General features: G+C 43.3%; 1 protein-coding gene across 3 annotated transcripts in view; it reads right to left on the bottom strand.

The window, feature by feature from the left end:
• The window catches only part of LOC309849153 (cilia- and flagella-associated protein 337-like), a 131,873-nt gene that overhangs the window by 8,552 nt on the left and 103,313 nt on the right, over window positions 1–20,008 (bottom strand). For all 3 annotated transcript variants that reach the window (XM_082701468.1, XM_082701470.1, XM_082701469.1), the window contains 11 exons: window positions 16,541–16,647; window positions 16,381–16,460; window positions 15,450–15,504; window positions 14,737–14,782; window positions 12,901–12,960; window positions 11,635–11,800; window positions 5,328–5,423; window positions 3,750–3,808; window positions 2,878–3,019; window positions 934–973; window positions 226–311 (listed from right to left, as the gene is read on the bottom strand). In XM_082701468.1, coding sequence (XP_082557594.1) covers window positions 226–311; window positions 934–973; window positions 2,878–3,019; window positions 3,750–3,808; window positions 5,328–5,423; window positions 11,635–11,800; window positions 12,901–12,960; window positions 14,737–14,782; window positions 15,450–15,504; window positions 16,381–16,460; window positions 16,541–16,647 — 937 coding nt within the window. The remainder of the gene's footprint in view (window positions 1–225; window positions 312–933; window positions 974–2,877; window positions 3,020–3,749; window positions 3,809–5,327; window positions 5,424–11,634; window positions 11,801–12,900; window positions 12,961–14,736; window positions 14,783–15,449; window positions 15,505–16,380; window positions 16,461–16,540; window positions 16,648–20,008) is intronic.

Raw genomic sequence — 20,008 nt, 5'->3', positions numbered from 1 at the left:
CTCCAAAGCCCAACTGTGCTAGAACCTGATCCCAGATGTCCAGTCTCCAGAACTGTTCTCATGTGAGACATAAATGTCTACTGTTTCAGTCGCCTGGTGGATGTTATTTGTTAGGCAGCTTGAGCTGACTAATACTCTTGGCCTCTGAGAATTCATGACTCAACAGAGGCTACATCAGAAACCCTGAACTGGGACTGAGGTAATGGCCAGGTAGATGTTCCATACCGATGTACTTCCCGTCCGCACTCCACAGGCGCACAGTGTGGTCAAGGGAGGATGACAGCAGAAATTTTTCTTCTATCAGCTCCAGACTAATGAGATAAAAAGGGAGGAGAGATGCTCCAAGGCTTGTCCAGCATGAGACATGTTGGATCAACATGTCAATGCTCCATTAATTACAGTTGGAATATAGAAGCCAAGCCAATCTCCCCAATTATTCCTGGTACCATTCTTTCCCTGCCTTCAACCATACCACACTCTTCAAATTATCTGGCTTCAGTCCCAAGGTATCAAACAAGATACACTGGAAACCATCTTATAGATGATGGGCCTAGGGGGGTAGATCACAAGGTTGTAAAAAACAGCCCAGCCAGAGTTCAGGTCATGCCTTTAGCACCGACGCCTTTCAACTCAGTAACAAAATTAAATAAATATAAATTAATTAATTAATTAACTAAATTTCCAGACTTATAGTAAAATACCAGATCACCATCTAGTCAAGGAAGACAATCATCCATTTACAAGAAAAATGAAGACTTCCAATCAGTCTTGTGCAAACAATACTTATATTTTCTTTCACCAACAGCAGGACTGGAATACTGTCTTCCTATTTCAAGTAACTCAGAGGCCTTCTGAGAGGGTTAATGTGATCAAAGTTCTGAAAAGTATTTTAACTCTTACAAATTCTCAAACTCTAAAATGGATGGTACTTACGATGTCACCACACTGACATGGGCCCGCCAGAATGTCACATCTAAATTGAAAGTAAAAACACACCTGAGTACAGTTGGAGTTAATGTGAGATGCTATACAACCATTCCTACAGGACAGGGTCAGATCTGGATGAGTGTCCTGCAAGGGGAGAGATACTGGTGTGGCAGTCATTGGTTTTGTTACATTAATTGATAAGTGTTTATCGAGCATCTACTATGTATAAGATCCTATCCCAGGTCCAAAGACATACAAAATGGGTCCTGGGCAAGGTGCTTATGTTATGGTTTTCCTCAGTGCTTAGGGTTTGGTAAGCATGCAGAAGCAGACAACTAATGAGAATTATTTTGTGAATTAGCCAGGTAAGAGCTATGTTCCCAGTACTTGGAGTAAATGACCTAGACCAGGCAGGTGGCTCTTACTCTTAAATTCCAATTTCTCTTACTCTAGCATTTAAACTTCTGTGGCGAACAGGAAAAGATGACTCAGTGGAAGTATGCAAATATTTACCTTTCTATTGGCTTTATAGAAATGTATTTATATATACAAATAGAAATATAGAAATGCTATATTCTATTTATATAGAATAGTTATATAGAAATGTATATGGGGTTTCATATAACCATTTATATATATTAGATATTAAATATGCTAAACAAAGCTAAATATGCTTAGTTAGAAAGTTGTCTAAGGGACACAAAGTAAAAAATGAACAAATCCTGAAAATTATGTATTGTGTATATGTAGGTGCCCCTGTATATATATATATATATATATATATATATATATATATATATATATATATATGGATTATATATATGGATAGAAATTTTCTGGAAGAAAATGAAAATTCATTAACAGTGTTCTCCAGATGCAGCAAGGGAAGGTTAGGAGGCAGTAGAGGTCACAGTTAACAACTACTACTTTCCATTTTCCATTCTTTTGTGCTGTCTAATTTTTTTTTTCCAAACTTGAACACTTTTAAAATTGCTGAAAGGGTTTTAAATTTTTAAACATTTTTCTGACTGCTAAACCAATATGTTTCTGGAAAATTTAGAAAATACACATTTCCAAAAATAAAAAATAAATAACCTCATCTACAAAGAGCTAACATTTGCAAAAACTTTGGTGTATGTCCTTCCAGACTTTCAGTCTTCCATATACTTCTTCGTTTTAACAAAGACTCGTACTTCAGTAATTTCGCGATCTGAATTTTTTCACTTAATAATTTACCATGAATATCTTTCCTGTGAATACATTTTCATTTACAGCATTATTATTTAATGACTAGATGGCATTCCAGTGTATTTGTTACACCATCACGTACTGAACCAATTCTCCTTATGTTGGATATCTAGCTTGTCTCTAATGATTGTCTTTCGTACAAATAATGTTTTGATTCACACCCTGATAACTAAATCTTTGGGCACTTGTTTTTTTTTTTTTTTTAAGATTTTATTTATTTATTTGGCAGAGAGAGATCACAAGTAGGCAGCGTGGCAGGCAGAGAGAGAGGGGGAAGCAGGCTCCCTGTTGAGCAGAAAGCCTGATGCGGAGCTTGATTCCAGGAGGATCATGACCTAAGCCTAAGGCAGAGGCTTAACCCACTGAGCCACCCAAGTGCCCTACACTTGTCTTATTATTCTTTTCAGCCACATGCCTAGAAGTAGGACTGCTGGTCTGAAGCTTTAGATACATACTGTCAACTTGCCCTTCAGATAGTATATACCAATTTGCTATCTAAGAGCATTTGAGTGCCCATTTGCCTGTATCTCTGCCAACTGTGAATATTTTCATAAAACTATTTGTTACTACATCCATTTGTAAAGGGTTGAAGAGAGCCCCTCCCATTCTCACTGGTACAATTTCATTTTACCAATGAAAACATTTAATTAAAACCGAAGCTGTGCTAATCATGGTATTTAACAAGGAGCGTTCACTGCTTACTCTTGGGGGACTGCAGCTCAGGTCCCTGCAGGCCGTACTCTTTGATGTCATAGACGTGCACAAAACCTTCCTGGTCAGCCACGTAGGCAAGGGCATCTCCTGCTGTCACCGTGATGCTGCTGACCTGCGCTTTGTCCCTGGACTGAAAGAGACATGCACAGCACCCATTACAGAGACACCCACGTGGTGCATCCCAGACACACACAGACATAGCCCCTCACACATACATACACACGAGCATAGCCTTTCACAGACATCTACACACGGGGCCACTCGTAGATAGCCAGACACACACGCACATACACACACATAGGGCCCATGACACACACACAAACACACGTGCACACATAAGTAGTCCATCAGAGATACACGTGGGGTCAGAGTCATTGCAGATAAAGCAATGTCTTTATCTTGCCTGTCAGACAACGGCAAGTGGAATATTATATCTCATTTATAACAAGAACCAATCACTGTGCCTGTGTTAATCTTTCAGCGAGATAGGGAAATGCTGTATAGAAAAATAAAGCTAAGAACTTGGAGCCCATAAGAGTTGCTGTGTTTCATAGCCAGGCTAGTGTCAAAAAAGAAAAAAAACAACATGGGTGCCTGAGTGAGTCACTTAAGCAACTGCCTTCAGCTCAGGTCATGATCCCAGGGTCCTGGGATAGAGCCCTGCATGGAGCTCCCTGCTTAGTGGGGAGTCTGCTTCTCCCTCCCCCTTTCCTGCTGCCTCTCCCCCACCCCACCCCTGCGTGTGCTCTCACACGTTCTCTCAAATAAATAAATAAAATCTTAAAAAACAAAACAAAACAAAAACAAAAAACAATAGACCCAAAGCCTGGAAGTGATTTCCAACCAACTTCCCAACTTACGGGAGTGAAGTTTGCAATGGGACAGGCTCCTCCAAACAGCTTCCAGAAGGTAACAGAACCTGTGAGGAGGGGACAGCAGGAAGGGCAGTGTGGCTGTGCAGCACGCCCCCCCCCACCCGCCAACCTTCCCCCGCCCCTGTGCTGAGTGTCTGAGCCTTTGCTGACAAGCCCTGCAACCTCATGACCCCAGGGCCTTGTTCTTTCTCCCTTGGCTAACCGATCAGTTAGAATTATCAGTAAATACTGGGGCGGGCGTCTTCTGTATGGATTTTGGATTAACTGGCTCAGTAGCCTTTTCTTTCTCCATTAATCTGGGCAGATTTCGTGATGAGAAGGTCTCCAGCTTTGGCCATAGAGGAAGGGTCCAGAAATTTGGGCTACAGCAATAATTAGTGTGTGTGTGTGTGTGTGTGCACGCGTGCGCGCGTGCATCTGTGTGCCTGTATGTATGAGCACTTATTTCACACACACTGTGGGACTTGCCTAGTCAAAGGAATTTGGGGAGGGGTGGGCGAGGTCCTTTTTGGCCTAACAGTTATGCATAATTCTTGACCATGTTTTATACGTGGATGTTCATGGAGCAAGCCTTTGTGAAGGCGGTCCCCATGTGTACTGCATCCTCTTGGGAGCTCCCTAATGGATGCACTTTCCTCCTCTTCTCTCAGGAGCAAAGGAGCTCTGTGCTCCCACTGGGTAAAGCACAAGCCATGGATGCCTCATGGTGGAGGATGGAGAGAAACATCCAAGGACATCTGCAGCTTGGGGGGCTGCTGGGACCCTGAGTCCGCAGCCTCTGACACTACATGATGAGAAGAACACAGACGACCAAATACCCTGGGACCAGTAGACATATCTCAAGCCTTCCCTTGCCACCGGAACACAGTTGGCTGGCTGCTTTCAAATCGCAATTTTAATTAAAATCCTACAGCTTTGGAACAGGACTATGGCCCACTTGTTACATTTTACTAAAGCCCGTGGTGGGGGGCCGGAGGGGTCATGTCATTTGTGGAATGTCACCAAGCTAGTTAGTGGCAGATCTGGACTCAGAAGCTCATCCTCAAGTTCTTGGGGGAGCCCCAGCTTCTTCGTCCTAAAATGAGCAGGCTACGTAGCCGATCTCCACTCAGGATTCTTTGTTCGTCTTCTTAGGCTCTTTGGTCAGGCTGCCTGTGGCTGCTTGTGGCCTTCCCCTTACAGAATGTGCTGTGGCTGCTTGTGGCCATCCCCTTACAGACTGTGATTGGCATTTCCTCAGCCTGACTCAATGATGTCCTCTGTGGCCCACTTCACTTGCAGAGGGCCTCTGAGTGGGCCGGGGCAAGGAAACTTGATTTGGAGGAAGGGGGAGTCAGGCCCTCACTCTCCATGTGACCACCTCGCTGGCTGGCAGGACTGGGCCAGGGCAGGCCAGGGTGGGGGCCTCGTCAGCCTGGGTTCCAAGGAGAGACAGCCGCCAGAGGGAGGGATAGGAGAGGTTGCAGAGGACAGGAATGAGTGACTGGGGACCCCCCTCTCCAAACCTGGGCTTAGAGTGACCAAGTCTTAGCAAAGAGCAGCACTGGGGGATGCCATTCTCACCTCCAGGCCCATTGGTGATGAGGGAAGCAGCCGCTGATTCAAACTTGGCAGCCCGAGACTTCAGGAAGGTGAGGCAGGAAACACACCGGTCTGAGCCTGGTGACCAGGGAAAGTTTCGTTGTGACCTCCATCAGGCTCACAGCCCTTTCTTGCCCCCTTCCTGCAGCCCTGCTCCCTCCACACCCCACCGTGGGCCTGAAGCTGGAGCCGAGCATACAGGGGTGCTCAGGCAAGCAGGCACCTGTGCTGGTTAAGAACCAACCCAGGTGAAGTCAGGTGTGAAGGCTAATGGCCCTGGCAGCACAGGACCCTAGGGCTTTTGGAGAGAGTCAAGGATTTGGGAGAATTTGCCCAGGATTTTATGGGTGTTCCTCAAGAAGCCCCACTTGCCAAAAATTCCTGGATTGGAATAATACAAATTAATCTTATGTCACCTTTGACATTTACCAAGATGGAAAACCATGTGAAATCTTATGGAAAACCATGTGAAATCCTATGGTTTATTGGATTATTAACCCCATGGCCAGATGAGGAAGTAGAGGCTTATAAGGGTAAAAATCTTCGCTCAAGTCCATAAAGATGTTCATGCTTCTATTCACTTTGTTTGTTTGTTCGTTTTATCAACATCTGTTTAATCTCTGGTACAGCCTAGGCATTGCAGTAAGGGCTGCAGAGAGAAAGGGAAGCAGAGAGCGAACCAAAGCAGAAGTAGCCCCAGGAATGAACAGGATGCTGATGGCACCTGCAGGATGAAGGCTTCTCAGGGGAAGCAGCATCCAATCTGTAATCTCGAAAGATACCATGGGCAGGCGGCAGAGAGGGCTCTCTAGGGAGAGATGTCAAGCCCTGATCTTCACAGCACAGCCAAGTGTCGGAATAACTTCAAAGCCCACCACCCTGCTTCGCCTTGGTCTTCCAGTCTCCTGGCTAGACTTCCAGGACCTCCACACAGGGGCCACATCTGTCTTGTTTATCACTTATCTGTAATCCCCTCACAGTGCTTGGCACACAGAACTCAACTATTTGCTGCAGAAGAAAAGTCCAACAAGCTCTTTAGAAGCAAAGCTGTGAGAGCCACAAAGAACGTTGCTACTTGAGGTTGTGGGCAAGGAACTCCCTTTATATTGCCCTCCTTGAGTCTGTGTGCTCCAGGGTACATAGGTTGCCCAGAGTAGAGGTGCAATGAATGATCTCATGTAAATAAGGGGCCATATAAAAAATGGGGTTGATACTGGAGTTAAATACAAGGAGAGCTGCTCCATGAGGACACTCATGTATCATGTTGTTAATCATTCAACAACATTTATTTTGGCCTCTGAGCTCAGCACTGTGCTGTGCACTCAGGAAACCATAGTGGACATGGTAGACTCAGACCCTCAAGCTCTCCTAATCATTGTTACTGAGTTCTCTGGCCTCGGTTTCCTGATCTATGAAAATGAGTGCAATAGTACCTATCTCTCAGGGTCAATGTGAGCACTAAATGAGATAAAATATTAAAAGAATTCAGGAAAATGACATAGAAGATTAAATAGAGTATTTTAAAAATGTTTATATATTATTATATTAATTATAATTATTATTAAATACTAAATGCTACTTAAATTATTATATTTATTAAATATTATATTATTATAATAAACAAATGTCATTAGTTATAAATAAATATTTTATATTAATTTCCTGATTAAAAAACTTAGTATCTAAGAACTAATAAATGAATCTGACAAAGTAGCAGGGTACAAAGTAAGCCCAAAATAATCAGTTGCTCTTCTATATACAAACAAGGAACCATCTGAAAAGGAAATTACAAAAACAGCCCCATTTCCAATAACATCAAAAAGAATAAAATATTCAGGAATTAAGAAAATGAAAGACTTATACAATGAAACCTACAAAACATTGCTGAAAGAAATTGAAGACATAAATAAATGGGAATATATCCATGTTCATGGATTAGTTGACTTAATATTGTTAAAAAGTCAATACTATGCAAAGCAATCTAGGGGCACCTGGGTGGTTCAGTCAGTCAAGCGTCTGTCTTCAGCTCAGGTCATGATCCCAGAATTGTGGGATCGAGTCCCCTTATCAGGTCCCCTGCGCGGGAGGGAGTCCATTTCTCCCTCTGCCTCTGCAACCCCCACAAAAAAAGTAAATAAATAAAATAAAATAAAACTACCCAAAGCAATGTCAATGGTATTTTTTACAGAATAGAAAACCCATCCTGAAGTTTGTATGGAATTTCAAGGGACCCCAGATAGCCAAAATAATCTTGAAAAAGAAGAGCAAAACTGGAGGATTCACATTTCTCAATTTTAATACTACTATAAAACTACAGTAATCAAACAGCGTGGTATTGACATAAAGACAGACATGTAGACAAATGGAATGAATAGAGATCCCCAAAATGAACCCTTATATTTATTGTCAAATGATATTTGATAAAGGTGCCAAGACTGTTCAATGGGGAAAGGACAGTCTTCAAGAAATGGTGTGGGAAAACTGGATATCCACCAGCAAAAGAATGAAAATGGATGCTTATCTACATATAAAAATTAACTCAAAGTGGATAAGAGACTTAAAGGTAAAACCTTAAACAGTAAAACTCTTAGAAGAAAACAGAGGATAAAAACATCAGGACATTGGATTTGGCAAAGGTTTCTGGAATATGACACTAACGGCACAAATAATAAAATTTAAAATAGACAAATTGGACTTCATGAAATTTTTTAAAAAATGTGCATCAAAAAAACACTTACCCACAGTAAAAACGCAACCTATAGAATGAGCGAAAATATTTGCAAATCATATATCTGATAAGGGATTAATATCTAGACTAGAGGGAACCTCTAAAACTAAAATCACAGTAACAAAAAAACCCCCAAAAACAAAACAGAAAAACCTGTTTCAAAAGTGGGCAATTGTCTTGGATGGGAAAACGAATACCAAACTGTGGCATCTCCACATACAATGGAATATGATTCAGCCTTAAAAAAGAAGTAAATACTTAATGAAACAAGATGGGATCAGGAGGGAGAAAAACCATAAGAGACTCTTAATCTCACAAAACAAACTGAAGGTTGCCGGAGGGAGAGGGTGGTGGGATATGGACATTGGGGAGGGTATGTGCTATGGTGAGTGCTGTGAAGTGTGTAAACCTGGCGATTCACAGACCTGTACCCCTGGGGCTAATAATACATTAGATATTAATAAAAAAATAAAAAATTAAAAAAAAAAGAAAGTAAATTCTTGAATAAGCTACAATAGGGATGAAACTTGAGGACAATACGGTAAGTAAAAAAAGCCAGTCACAAAAAGACAAATACTGGATGATTCCACTTACAGGAAGGACTTAGAGGAGTCAGAATCATGAAGACAGAAGGTGTAAGGGGAGGCGGCGGGGGGGGGGGGGGGAGAGACTGGGGAGCTGGTGTGAAGCGGGGACAGAATTTTAGGTGGGAATGATGGAAGGTTCTGTGGATGGGTGGTGGAGGTAGTTACTCAGCCACATAGCGTATTTAATATCATTGCGCTGTACACGTTGCTGTATTTTACCACGATAAACAAAGAAAGAGGAGGAGGAGGAGGGGAAAGAGGAGAAGGAAGAGGGAGGAGGAGGAGGGGAGGAGGAAGAGGAGGAGGATGGGGAGGGGAGGGGAGAGGGAGGAGAAAAAAGAAAAAGTCTTGGTCTCGGGGTGAGCCCACTGCTCTCCTGGATTTTAGTCTGGTTACAATCTCTGTCGTTCTCTTTCACTGTCAAATTCTTTCTCTTTGATGTCAAGGAAGATGCGACAATCTCCAATATAAGGAAGAATGAAACTAAAATGTCAAAAAGCCAGCAGAAAGTATTTGTTTTGGTCTCATTTGGCTTGGCTTACACCACTGCCTTTCTCCCTTAGCTCCCCTCTCTACTCAAAATGACTTCAGAAGAACAGTCTGGACAGTTTTTCCAAATAAGATGGTGACCTCTTAACCAATTCCATGTGAACCAGACCACTGGGTTCTGGTTTGACCTTCAAGTAGAGCCAATACTCCTCTTTCCTGGAAGTGTAGGGCACTTTCCCATATTTTCATCTCATTTGTGCAATGTAGAAATGTGAATTATTGGTAGCTATGGCTGGCTTCATATTTGGGGGAGAAAAAGAGTTTCTCAAAGCCAGCAGTCATATAACTTTAAGCAAAAATTCTGCTACAAACAGGGTTTTAAATTAGAGCTGCTGGCTAAAAAGTCAACATTGCATTCTTGGCCAGTGACTTTATTTTCATTTTAATGGCAAAGAAAATAATCATTAGAAGGAAATGCCACCACTTCTCCCTCAAAGATTTTTAAAAGTTTTGGGCACTAGCAGAAAGAGCCTCATACAAGAATCTTTTTTATGTTATAGGGTAGGAACAGACTGAGTAATAAGGGAACAGGCTGGAGTGGCTGGGTGGCTTGGTCGGTTAAACATATGCCTTCTGCTAGGGCTGTGATTCCAGGGTCCAGGGATCGAGTCCAGCAATGGGCTCCTTGCTCAGTGGGGAGTCTGCTTCTCCTTTTGCCTGCCATTCCCCTGCTTGTGCTCATTCTCTACTCTCTGACAAAGAGATAAATATAATCTTTAAAAAAAAAAGTCTACAGGTAAAAATTTCTTTTTAATGTCGTGGTATTCAGTTTCTAGCCACTGCCTTCCAGAGTGTGTCTCAATCACAGCAGTCTTGGGCATTGCTTTATCATTCTTTTATCTGTTGGGCATGCACATTCTGTGTCTTAATTTAGACTGTGAGCCATTTGAAGGCAGCATCAAGCCTCAAGTCTCTCTCTAGTCTTTTCTATGCATCTCCCTCAGGGTTATGTCGATGGGAATGGCTCAAAGATATTTTCTGATCAAATGAGTTATTAGAGCTGTTCTTTGGCTATTAAGTTATCAGGTGCCTGAACCAGGAGATTACAGGGTGGGTGGGGTTTTCTGAGGGTTTGCTGGTTGGGTTTCAGGAGATGCAAGAATCCCCCAGTTTTATGTAAAATCTCCAGTATCTCCCTGTTGGGGCTCCATGGGTGTGAGGTAGTAGGTCTCTCGGCTGTTGGCAGATGGGTGTCTACAGACTGCCACTTGGGAAGGATGAACCTGGACTCTGGAAGTAGGGCAAGGAGTGGTAGGAAGCCTTTGGCTGTGGGTTCCCATGGTTTTCCATTCAACATAGCCAGCCATGAAATGGATAGATACGTGTGTTTTTCAAAGTGTTTGTGACTTAGAGGGAGAGGGGTGTGCTTACCAGCCCCAACACCTAGCACTGGGCCTGGCACATAGCAGGAACTCAACAGTGTGTTTTGAATGGAGCCATGAATGTATGGGCTAATGATCACATTAGCAGAGAAAGAGGGTCATGAAGAAATGGAACCAGGGCAGAAAATTAAGGGAGAATGGGGTGGAAGATTGGGCAAAAGTTTTGGAATAAAATGTACAAGTAATAAGGGATGCCTGGGTGGCTCAGTTTGTTGAGTGTTTGACTCTTGGTTTCAGCTCAGGTCATGAACTCAAGTCCTGGGATCGAGCCCCACTTTGGGCCCTATACTCAGTGGGGAGTCTGCTGGAGATTCTCTCTCTCCCCACCGCCTTCCCCTTCGCCCTGCTTGTGTATGGTTTCTCTTAAAACAAATAAATACATGAAATCTTTAATACACACACACACACACAGAAGTATGTATATATATGTGAAATATATATATGTATACACACACATACACACACACCATATACACACATATATATACATGTACGTGTGTGTATGCATATATACAAGTAATAAGGATTGACCCATGTGGCAGAGTGTAGGGGATGAGGACTCTGGGGCCCTGGGTACCACCTGAGGGGGCTGATGGAGAAGGTGGCATAAAGCCTGGGCATATAGCTGAGTGACACAACAGAAGATGATGTTTGAGGTGGCTTGGGAGAGCAGCCTTGCTAGCTGGGCAAAAGGAGCCTGTGAAGACAGAGGGGTTAATCAGCACTATAGCAAAGCCCAAGGGGCTCAACAAGGCAGAGAGTCCTTTAGATGGACAGTAGATGAGAAAAGACTCCAGGAGGTGGTGGGCTGGACTGAGACCGCGTCTGATGGATGAGTGCCTGGGGATGTTGACCGAGCTAGCCAAACTCTTAAACTCCCTCCCAGCTTGGGGAATCTCTCGCCAACAGGTTAAACCTGAAACCAGGCCAATCCCTACAAACTGGGAAGCTGTCCAGAGCTGAGATCTCTTTAGGACATGCCAGAGTCCTAGGCTGCTGGGGCCTGCGCATAGCAGCCAAGGAGCGTACTACCCCTGACCTACCCTTTTCATCTTCTGCATCATCAGAGCAGGGGGGAGTGTTCAGCTTGCAGTATATGTGGCCTGAGATGACATTCCAAATGATGACCTCCCCATCGTAACTGGAGGTGGCAAGAAGAAAAGGTGGGCACTGAGCCACACACAGGATGTCCTCCTTGTGCCCGTGGTTCTGAGAAAGAGAGAGATGGAGAGGGATGGGGAAGAAGTCAAATCCCCAGTCACCGCCAGCTAACTCCCCTTCATCTGATGCCTAAGACAGAGGATGCAGATGGGTTCCTCCTTCTGTTCTTGCCCACATCGAAGACTCACCTGGAACCAATCCATGCAGCTCAGAAACATGTATTGAGTGAATTAATAGTTGAATGAGTAACTGTATGAACTTCACGGACTTGCATGATGCCCATCCTTACAGTGGTCATCACTTCCAGGGCATTTTCTGCTTAACTTTGTTCTTTCACTCAATAATCACTAATCCACAAACCTCAGGAAATAAGCCCATCACTTCATCTTCAGTGAATAAAGCAGACTTGGTTCACAACAGGCCTTTGGCATATGCTAGCTGAATGAAAACAAATGAATTGGGCATTGCTATAAACTGGACGCTGGGCTAGGTCCTGAGAATACCATGGTGAAGACAGACAAGGTCTGGTTTCCTGGAGTTTGTATTCTAGTGACTTGTCCCTTTTGGAATATTTATGGGGGTATAAGGTAGGGTTGAGCCATGATGGTTGGGCACAGTGACTTTTCTTTCTTAGCACTTGTCTTATTGGCTTGGCATCCAGGCAATTTTGAGGAAGGTCATTCCACCCTGGGAGGCTATAGAAAGTTGCGGGGGGGGGGCACTTTGCTAATAAGAATCATAAGAACTCCCTGCTTATGGGTCTCCAACAAATCACAGGGCAGGAATGTAAGCTCTTAGGCTCTGTGGCTGCCCAAGGATGACACAGTAATTGCATATAATTTTGCATGCCAAGCAGAAGCAGGAAGTAGAGGCTTCTTTGAGCAAAGTTACACCCACCACATCTTGGGCTGCCATTCCAGCACGACATGAGTCGTGGCTGAGCTCACAGAGAGTTGCGTGGATTGGTTTCTGTGGCCCCATGCCCCAGCTGTCACTCTTCCTGGAGCTAAAGCGGCTACTTGGAGCTCAAGCTCCCAGCTCCACCCTGGACCCATCATGAATCGTGCTGCAGCAGAGCCTTGGACTGAAAGGTATCTGCCTCATGTGCCCCTGTTTGGGTGGAAGTCAGACAGTGGACTGGGGCTCACCAGGTCATCCTGCCAGTGTGTCTGGGGCTTCCAGAAGTGATGAAAGTCACGTGGTGCATCCTGTATGCAAAGCCAAAGAGGAGAGGTTCTATAAGCAGTGAAATGAGCTGCCAACACACTCACAACTTCAGAGAGAAGGTGTTGGCACATTTTATAACCCTACCCCTCACCCCACCAGTGATGTAGATTTTCGAAATGTCAAAGCAAATTCCCCTAGTGCTGGTGGGAATAAAAAGCAATCCACTTCTGCCGTTTGGGTGATTGCATTTCAACAAATCATATGTCAACTGACAAACCCTGCTTGGATGGTCTGCACAGCTTCGCCTTCGTAATAAGACCCATAGCTGTTGCATGTGTTAAAACAAAAGCCTTCAGCTCAGGAACCTATAATACCAAAGGACGAATTCAACGCCAGGGCTTTTCAGGTAGCCATCTTTCAAATCATCTGGGGATGCAAGGCTTAGACTGTGAAATATGGTACACCTTCAAATGAATAAAGAACTTGCAACGTTTAAAGACTGTCGGAAATCCACGACCATCCAGCATAGCAAGCAGGGGAAATAAAATGTCACAGGTAGATTTAAAACTTAGCTGCAGTCAGCATTTTCAGCTTTCCCTGTCTCTGAATCCCTTCCCCTTCTCTAAGCCGTAAAAAAAGAATTTTTCCCCCATAGAGCTGCTTATGGATGGCATTTCATCTCCTCTTTCCACTTTCCAGAGAGGAACTAGGGCAGAAAGACAAAGTGGGAGGAAGAAGGAAAAAAATAAAGGGCTGCGCAGTTGATAGGGAGGTTAACACTCGGTTAGGGATGTTAATGTGAGATACAGCTGAAGGCCCTGTACGCAGGGAAGGAGGGAGCACGCCAGCCTGTACAAGGGGTAAGAGCACGAGGCAAGGTGTGGAGAGCTACGCGTTCAAGGCATGGTCTGCTTTGGATTCCCGGGGATGTCCTCTGTGCCTCTGATAGCAATTCTAGCTAACGATTTGTGGTATTGTGATTTATGATAAGAAGCAAGTATTTGGTCTTGGTCCCTATTTTTGGCAGATAGCTCCCCAAATTCCTTTCTTTCTTTCTTTCTTTCTTTCTTTCTTTCTTTCTTTCTTTCTTTCTTTCTTTCTTTCTTTCTTTCTTTCTTCCTTCCTTCCTTCCTTCCTTTCTTTCTTTCTTTCTTTTTTTTTTTAAAGATTTTATTTATTTATTTGACAGAAAGAGATCACAAGTAGGCAGAGAGGCAGGCAGAGAGAGAGGAGGAAGCAGGCTCCCTGCTGAGCAGAGAGCTAGATGCGGGACTTGATCCCAGGACCCTGAGATCACGACCTGAGCCGAAGGCAGCAGCTTAACCCGCTGAGCCACCCAGGCGCCCCAAAGCTTTGGAATTTCTTAAGTGATGAGAGCATGGGAGGTCCTTGAAGTTGAGGGACAAGAAGGACCAGCTTGTGAGACTAAGCCCATAACCTGCGGGACCCAATACCAGCTCCAGGGAGATGGTGTCAGGATTGAGCTGAATTATAGGACAGCAGCTGGTGTCAGACACTTACTTCTTGGTGTAGGACCCACCCCCTCCCAGAACTGTGTGCAGAGTCATTACACTTCTTCCCAGAGGAGAGAACTAGAGGGAAGAGACTGAAACAAAAAACGTTTAAAAAAAGGTTTTTTAAAGGGAGGAAGGGAAGGAGGGGGGAGTTCTTCTGTCTGTATCATGACTTGTAGTTAAGAGAAGAAGCATGAGGAATTACTACAAATGTTTTCAGTGGGAAAAGAATCCATGGGTTGGGGGGGGGGGTGGCAATCGGAAGCAGGGTTTTGAATACCTAGTTTTGTATATTCCACTTACAAAATATACATTTATTCTTCTGTCCCATCCAACAGCTATGATACACCTAGAACAGTAACAGAGTAGCACATTTCAATACTTAAGCTTATTATCTCTTTTTAATTTTTGCCTGCAGTCAAGACTGTGGTTTAATTTTGCCATGTCTTTGTGGATAAATGGAGAGAGCCAGAGAGTTTTTATGAAGAACAAGATAAAATGTAATTGGATAAATTAGGGTCAGTGTTTTCACTGGTACTTAAGGGATCTATAATTTCCAAGATCTATAGATGATGCTCTGTGAGCAGCTGCCCTCCCAAGGCTTACTCTATCCTAACAGCCTTGTTGAACCATGGAGGCAAGGCACAAACAGAAACTGATCAGGAATTGTTTTCACTCATAGTGTTCAGGAGAGGATTTTTATTCTTTGACTTGTGGGTGCTAAATTTCATTACTCTAGTGATCTAGTCTGCTTTACTCCTTTAGAAAGCATTTGGTGGAGAGAGAGTGCTCCCTATCTCTACCTTTAAGCAGTCATCAAAATGGGCAGAGAATTGCTTATAATATTCTAGAAGATCCTAGCCGCCTGAATTACCATCAGGGAGCAACTGGCATCCTTAGAAATTCTTTGACCTATTTCCTTCTGGAATATTCTCTTCACTCTCTTGGTGTCCTCCTCCAGGATAGATTTTGTATCAGAAAGATGCCTCTCTATATCCAAGCCAAATAAAACTCACTTATTTTGGTTCACCTCCACGTAGGTGCAATCACAGACTTCACTTTGCTTTTCATCTAGAAAGATCACATTATCAAAGTATATTAGACATTTTTCTTCACCGGTTCTTGAACCAGCTTGAACATATTGACTCAAACAAACTGATAACTGGGGGAAACTTCAGTAATGACTTTCAAGTTTTCAGACCACAGTTAGCTGTCTTTCAGGGCCCCACAGCACTGCTGGCTTCCGGCTACAGTCACTGCCCTAAAAGACTGGCCCCGCCCCTGCTCAGCTCTGGGAGGAGGCTGGCCTTCTGCTGGCAGGACCCTCCATGGTGCCCGGCACTTGCTGAGCGAGTGAGTGAACAAGTGAATGCATGCAAGTCAAAAGCAGATCTGGGAATCACAAATTCACTACCCTGAGTGATTTTTGTCTTTCTTACTTCGACTTCATTTATATTCTCTGAGAGTTGAAAACCATCTGCCTTTTATCTTGCTCATACAAGGGTGACAGGCCAGAATTGTGGAAATTCTACCAAGATCAGGCACAGCATGTGAACTAGTGGAATAAAGCCACCTTGGGCGGGTCGGGGCGGGGGGGGATCACCATAACGCATAAAACAGAGTAGCTTTCAGTTTGTTTGTCTAGATTTTGACTTGTGTGATGTTTAAAATGTTCGGAAAAGTTAAGCTCGTTCGAGACCTCAAATAGATATACCAGGTAATAAAGAACTGAGTGCACAAGGCTCAGCTGGGAGCGCATATGTTTATGTAACATATGGCTCTCCTCAGTAGAAGTGTAGTCATTGGTAAAATGAAGGACTGGGGAGAAGGCACGCAGGACTGTTACATGCATTCTAGACTCCAGCTCATTTGTCTCTTCTACACTGACAACAAATGCCCAATCCCACATCATTATGTTATAGGAACACTTGGTAGGAAGCGACTTGCCCTGTTTCAGTGTGTGCAGACAATGTCCGTTGTTGTAGCTCCATATTTTCAGACAGCCATCTCTGCCCCCGGTGATTAGCCTAGGAAACAGTCTCCTGTCAGGAAATCATGTCAAGGATCTCACTGCCTAATGGTTGAAGAGACTGAAGAAGACACGTACCTTCTTCCACTGGTGTCGAAGGTCAGACATGTGATTCCAGCATTGCCATGAGCTCCAGTAAATCCAGACAACAGCCTTCCTGTTTCAAAGTCCCACACTTTTACTACCTGTATCCAGAAGTTGGTAACAAGTGACACAGAGAGAATGGTTATCAAATTAAGGGAATTTGCATTTAGAAGTCTATTGTCTTGGATATGAAAGATGAAAATTTACCCTGAAAGTATCCATCTGTAAGTCCAATGCAAGTTGGCTTACCTCAGTGTATTTGTGTCCTGCATAACAAAATACCACAGAATGTGGAACTTCAACAATGGGCATTTAGTTTGTCACAGTTCTGGAGGCTGGAAGTCCAAGATCAAGTTGTTGGCAGGTTCGGTTTCCTTTGAGATGCCTCTTCTTGGCTCACAAACGGCCACCTTCTTATCGTGTTCTAGCATGGTCTTTCCGCCGTGCGTGCACACCCAGGGTTTCTCTATGTGTCCAAATCTCCTCTTGTTATACAGACACCAGCTAGATTGGATCAGGGCCCACCCTAACAACCTTGTGTTAATTTAATCCCCTCTTTAAAGGCTCTATCTCCAAATATAATCACATTTTGAGCAGCTGGGGTGACGACTTCAACATACAAATTTGGGGGGAACACAATTTATTCCATAACACTCAGTGAGAAGATGAGAAAATTTAGAAATCTTTGGATAAAAATCTCCTGACTACGGAGGATCAAAGAAATAAGTGTGGATTGAACTTTGAGCAGCAAAATTTATTTGGCACCAAGACAAAGCCAAATGAGAAAAACAGCCTATTGGGGGAAATGGACATATCTTCTAAACCCTCAGCTTTAAGATATTGTTCAGTCCAACTAGTTTTAGGGGGGATTGCTTTCTTTCAGCCCCATCCCTTGAGCAAACTTTGAATGAGAATCATCTGTGAAGGGAGTGGGGAGGCATCTTTCATGACTTCGGGTAGGTAAGTGCCCACCCTAAGGAGAGCATCCTCTGGGGCAGGCTTTCTGGATCCTGTACCCAAAGACAGTGACAGGAAGAGAGGGAAAATGCTTGAGGACACACTCTTTCTCAGAACTACTGAATGTTCCTCTTAGTCTTTCACCTTGTGAAAGAGTCTGCTTCATCAACCTAGAGAGACCTCCAGGTCTCTGATCCCCAAACCAGAAGGCATCCTCTCACTGTTGTTGATTTCAAATACCTGAGACCAGATTTTTGTAGTGTACACTTTGTTTCCTTCCCCTCTGTCCTCTTACAGTGTCAGGGTTCCCGGAGATGTCCACAGCTCAGGTACATCCATTTGCTCTCCTTAATATTTTAATAGAACCTTAGCATTACTGGGTTTTACTTTAGTTATTCCAACATTTGCAAACATCCCAAAGCTTCACAACATACAGTGATTTGTAATATGGTTGAGGTCCAGAATTGAATGAAGTACCAGTTGGCATGGAAAAATTAGCAGAAGGGCCCAGAGTGGGACAGATAAGCCCTGGATGACACCCAACAGAAACATCTTTCCTTTGGACCTGTCTTCCCATTAAGTGATTAAATAGTTACACGTTTGTTTCTTTAAAAAGAAATTCCCCCAAGAACACCGCCAGCTACTGCAGGAAAAGGGAGTGAAAAGTTTGAAGCGAGCAATTAAAATATCTTTAAAAATGACTTTAGGGTTCTATTTATAGAACAAAGAAAAGTCTAAACGTGCTATTTATACTTTTAGGTGCATTTTGTAGATGGGATTTCATGCCCTAGCAGGGCTCCTCTAAGAACTTCCTTGCCCCAAGCGAGGCTTCCTTTTGAAGTTCCCATTCAATTAAACATATTAAAATGCAACCACATCCCAAATGAAATGTAATCTTGCTATTACATTTTAAAACATTTACAAAATATTTGTAGCCTTAAACTCCGTTGAAAAATTATTCATTATTCTTTTTAAAATTTTTTAATTTTTTATTTTTTTGAAAAATTATTCATTATTCCTGAAAAGTAAACTCCCATAGTACATATAACTGGATATATCAATATGGATGTGAGTAAGTTGAGGTTCCAATGTCATACATGGTAAACATTTGACTGAGTATTTATTAAGTTTACATGGTGCCATTTTCAAGCATAAAATTTTCAGAAGCATTAAAAGTTGGTGGTCCTTAGTTTTCTGCTGGGCAATTCGATAAATAAAATATGGTGTAGTGGTATTAATAACTCCAGGCATCATGAAGACCTTGGGCTACATTCTCTCCTCCACAAATATAGGCTGTAATATGGCTTAGATACTGTGAGTCGTGACAGTGGGCATGGGTTATAAAGATTTCACACAGATCTGCAAGGTGAGCAAATACTCAAATCAATAACTCAATTCAGTAAGTATCTGAGAGTTTACCAGCATGTCCCTAATACAGTTAAGAGCTGAGAGAGTATTTATATCTCAATTCAACATCTCCTTACCACCCACAGGCAGGGAAGATATGCGTTATCAAAAGCAATGCTATTGAAGGAGGCTGACTGTGTTAGCATAGAATTAAGAGCCCAAATGGTAATGGAGCCCTTCCTTCTGCCCGGGTGTGGGAGGGATCTAGGAATTTTTCTCAGAGGAACTGATATCCAGAGTTGTGCATTGAAGAATAAGAAGGGCTTTGACAGATCAAGAAGGAAGAGGAGTGAAACATAGATGAGCTGCAGGTTGCCCTAAGTCCCTGGTGAATGATAAGAGATGCAAAGACTCACACGGGGGACCCAAAGCAGGACAAGTGAGAACTGAATCTAGCACCCCCTGGGAGGAACTAACTTGGGGGTTCAGGAAGAAGGAGGTGCCTGTGTGAGTCCAGGGCAGTAAAAGCAAGATCTGTGGAAGAGAGAGCACTTGAGTTGGGCCTTGAAGGATTGCTGTGGAGTGTAAGAGAAGAGGAGAAAGCAGGAGATTCCAGGGTGGAGATTGGAAAATGTTGGACAGCTCCAGGGACAGGCTTGGGCAGGATGCTGAGACCAGAAGGTTGGCTTCCTTGGAGTCACAGGTTGTTCTGATAAATCTGGAGGGAAAATGCTCTTTTATAAGTAAGGGCCCCAACTATGCAGGAATCTACATTCCTTGAGATGAATTGAGACTGAGTCATCATAAAAAACTTTTGATCAACAGACCAAATAACCTATTTCTTTCAATACTTAATAAAACCATGGTGATGACTAATCACTGAGTGACTGGCAAGAACATATGCAAAGACAACTGTGTCTCACTGGGAGCAATGCCAACGTGAGTGTGAACATGAAGAGCACAAGTCCAGACTTCCAGACTGTGGTGCCCCCCAGGGCTATAAAACCTAAAGACAGGGTGTGCCAGGCAACTGCAGGAAGAAGGAAAGAGGGCATAGCCAGATGGCCTGGGGAACTGGCTTATAATCAAGAGCCTAGGACAGTGATTCAGAAAATGAAGAACCAATGATGTAGATTTCAAAACACTTAAACATCTTGA

Source organism: Mustela nivalis (assembly GCF_964662115.1).
Source record: "Mustela nivalis genome assembly, chromosome: 15".
In the NCBI taxonomy this organism is placed as follows: Eukaryota; Metazoa; Chordata; class Mammalia; order Carnivora; family Mustelidae; genus Mustela; species Mustela nivalis.
The sequence above is the reverse complement of the archived record's forward strand: the minus strand, read 5'-3'. Positions and strand labels throughout refer to the sequence as shown.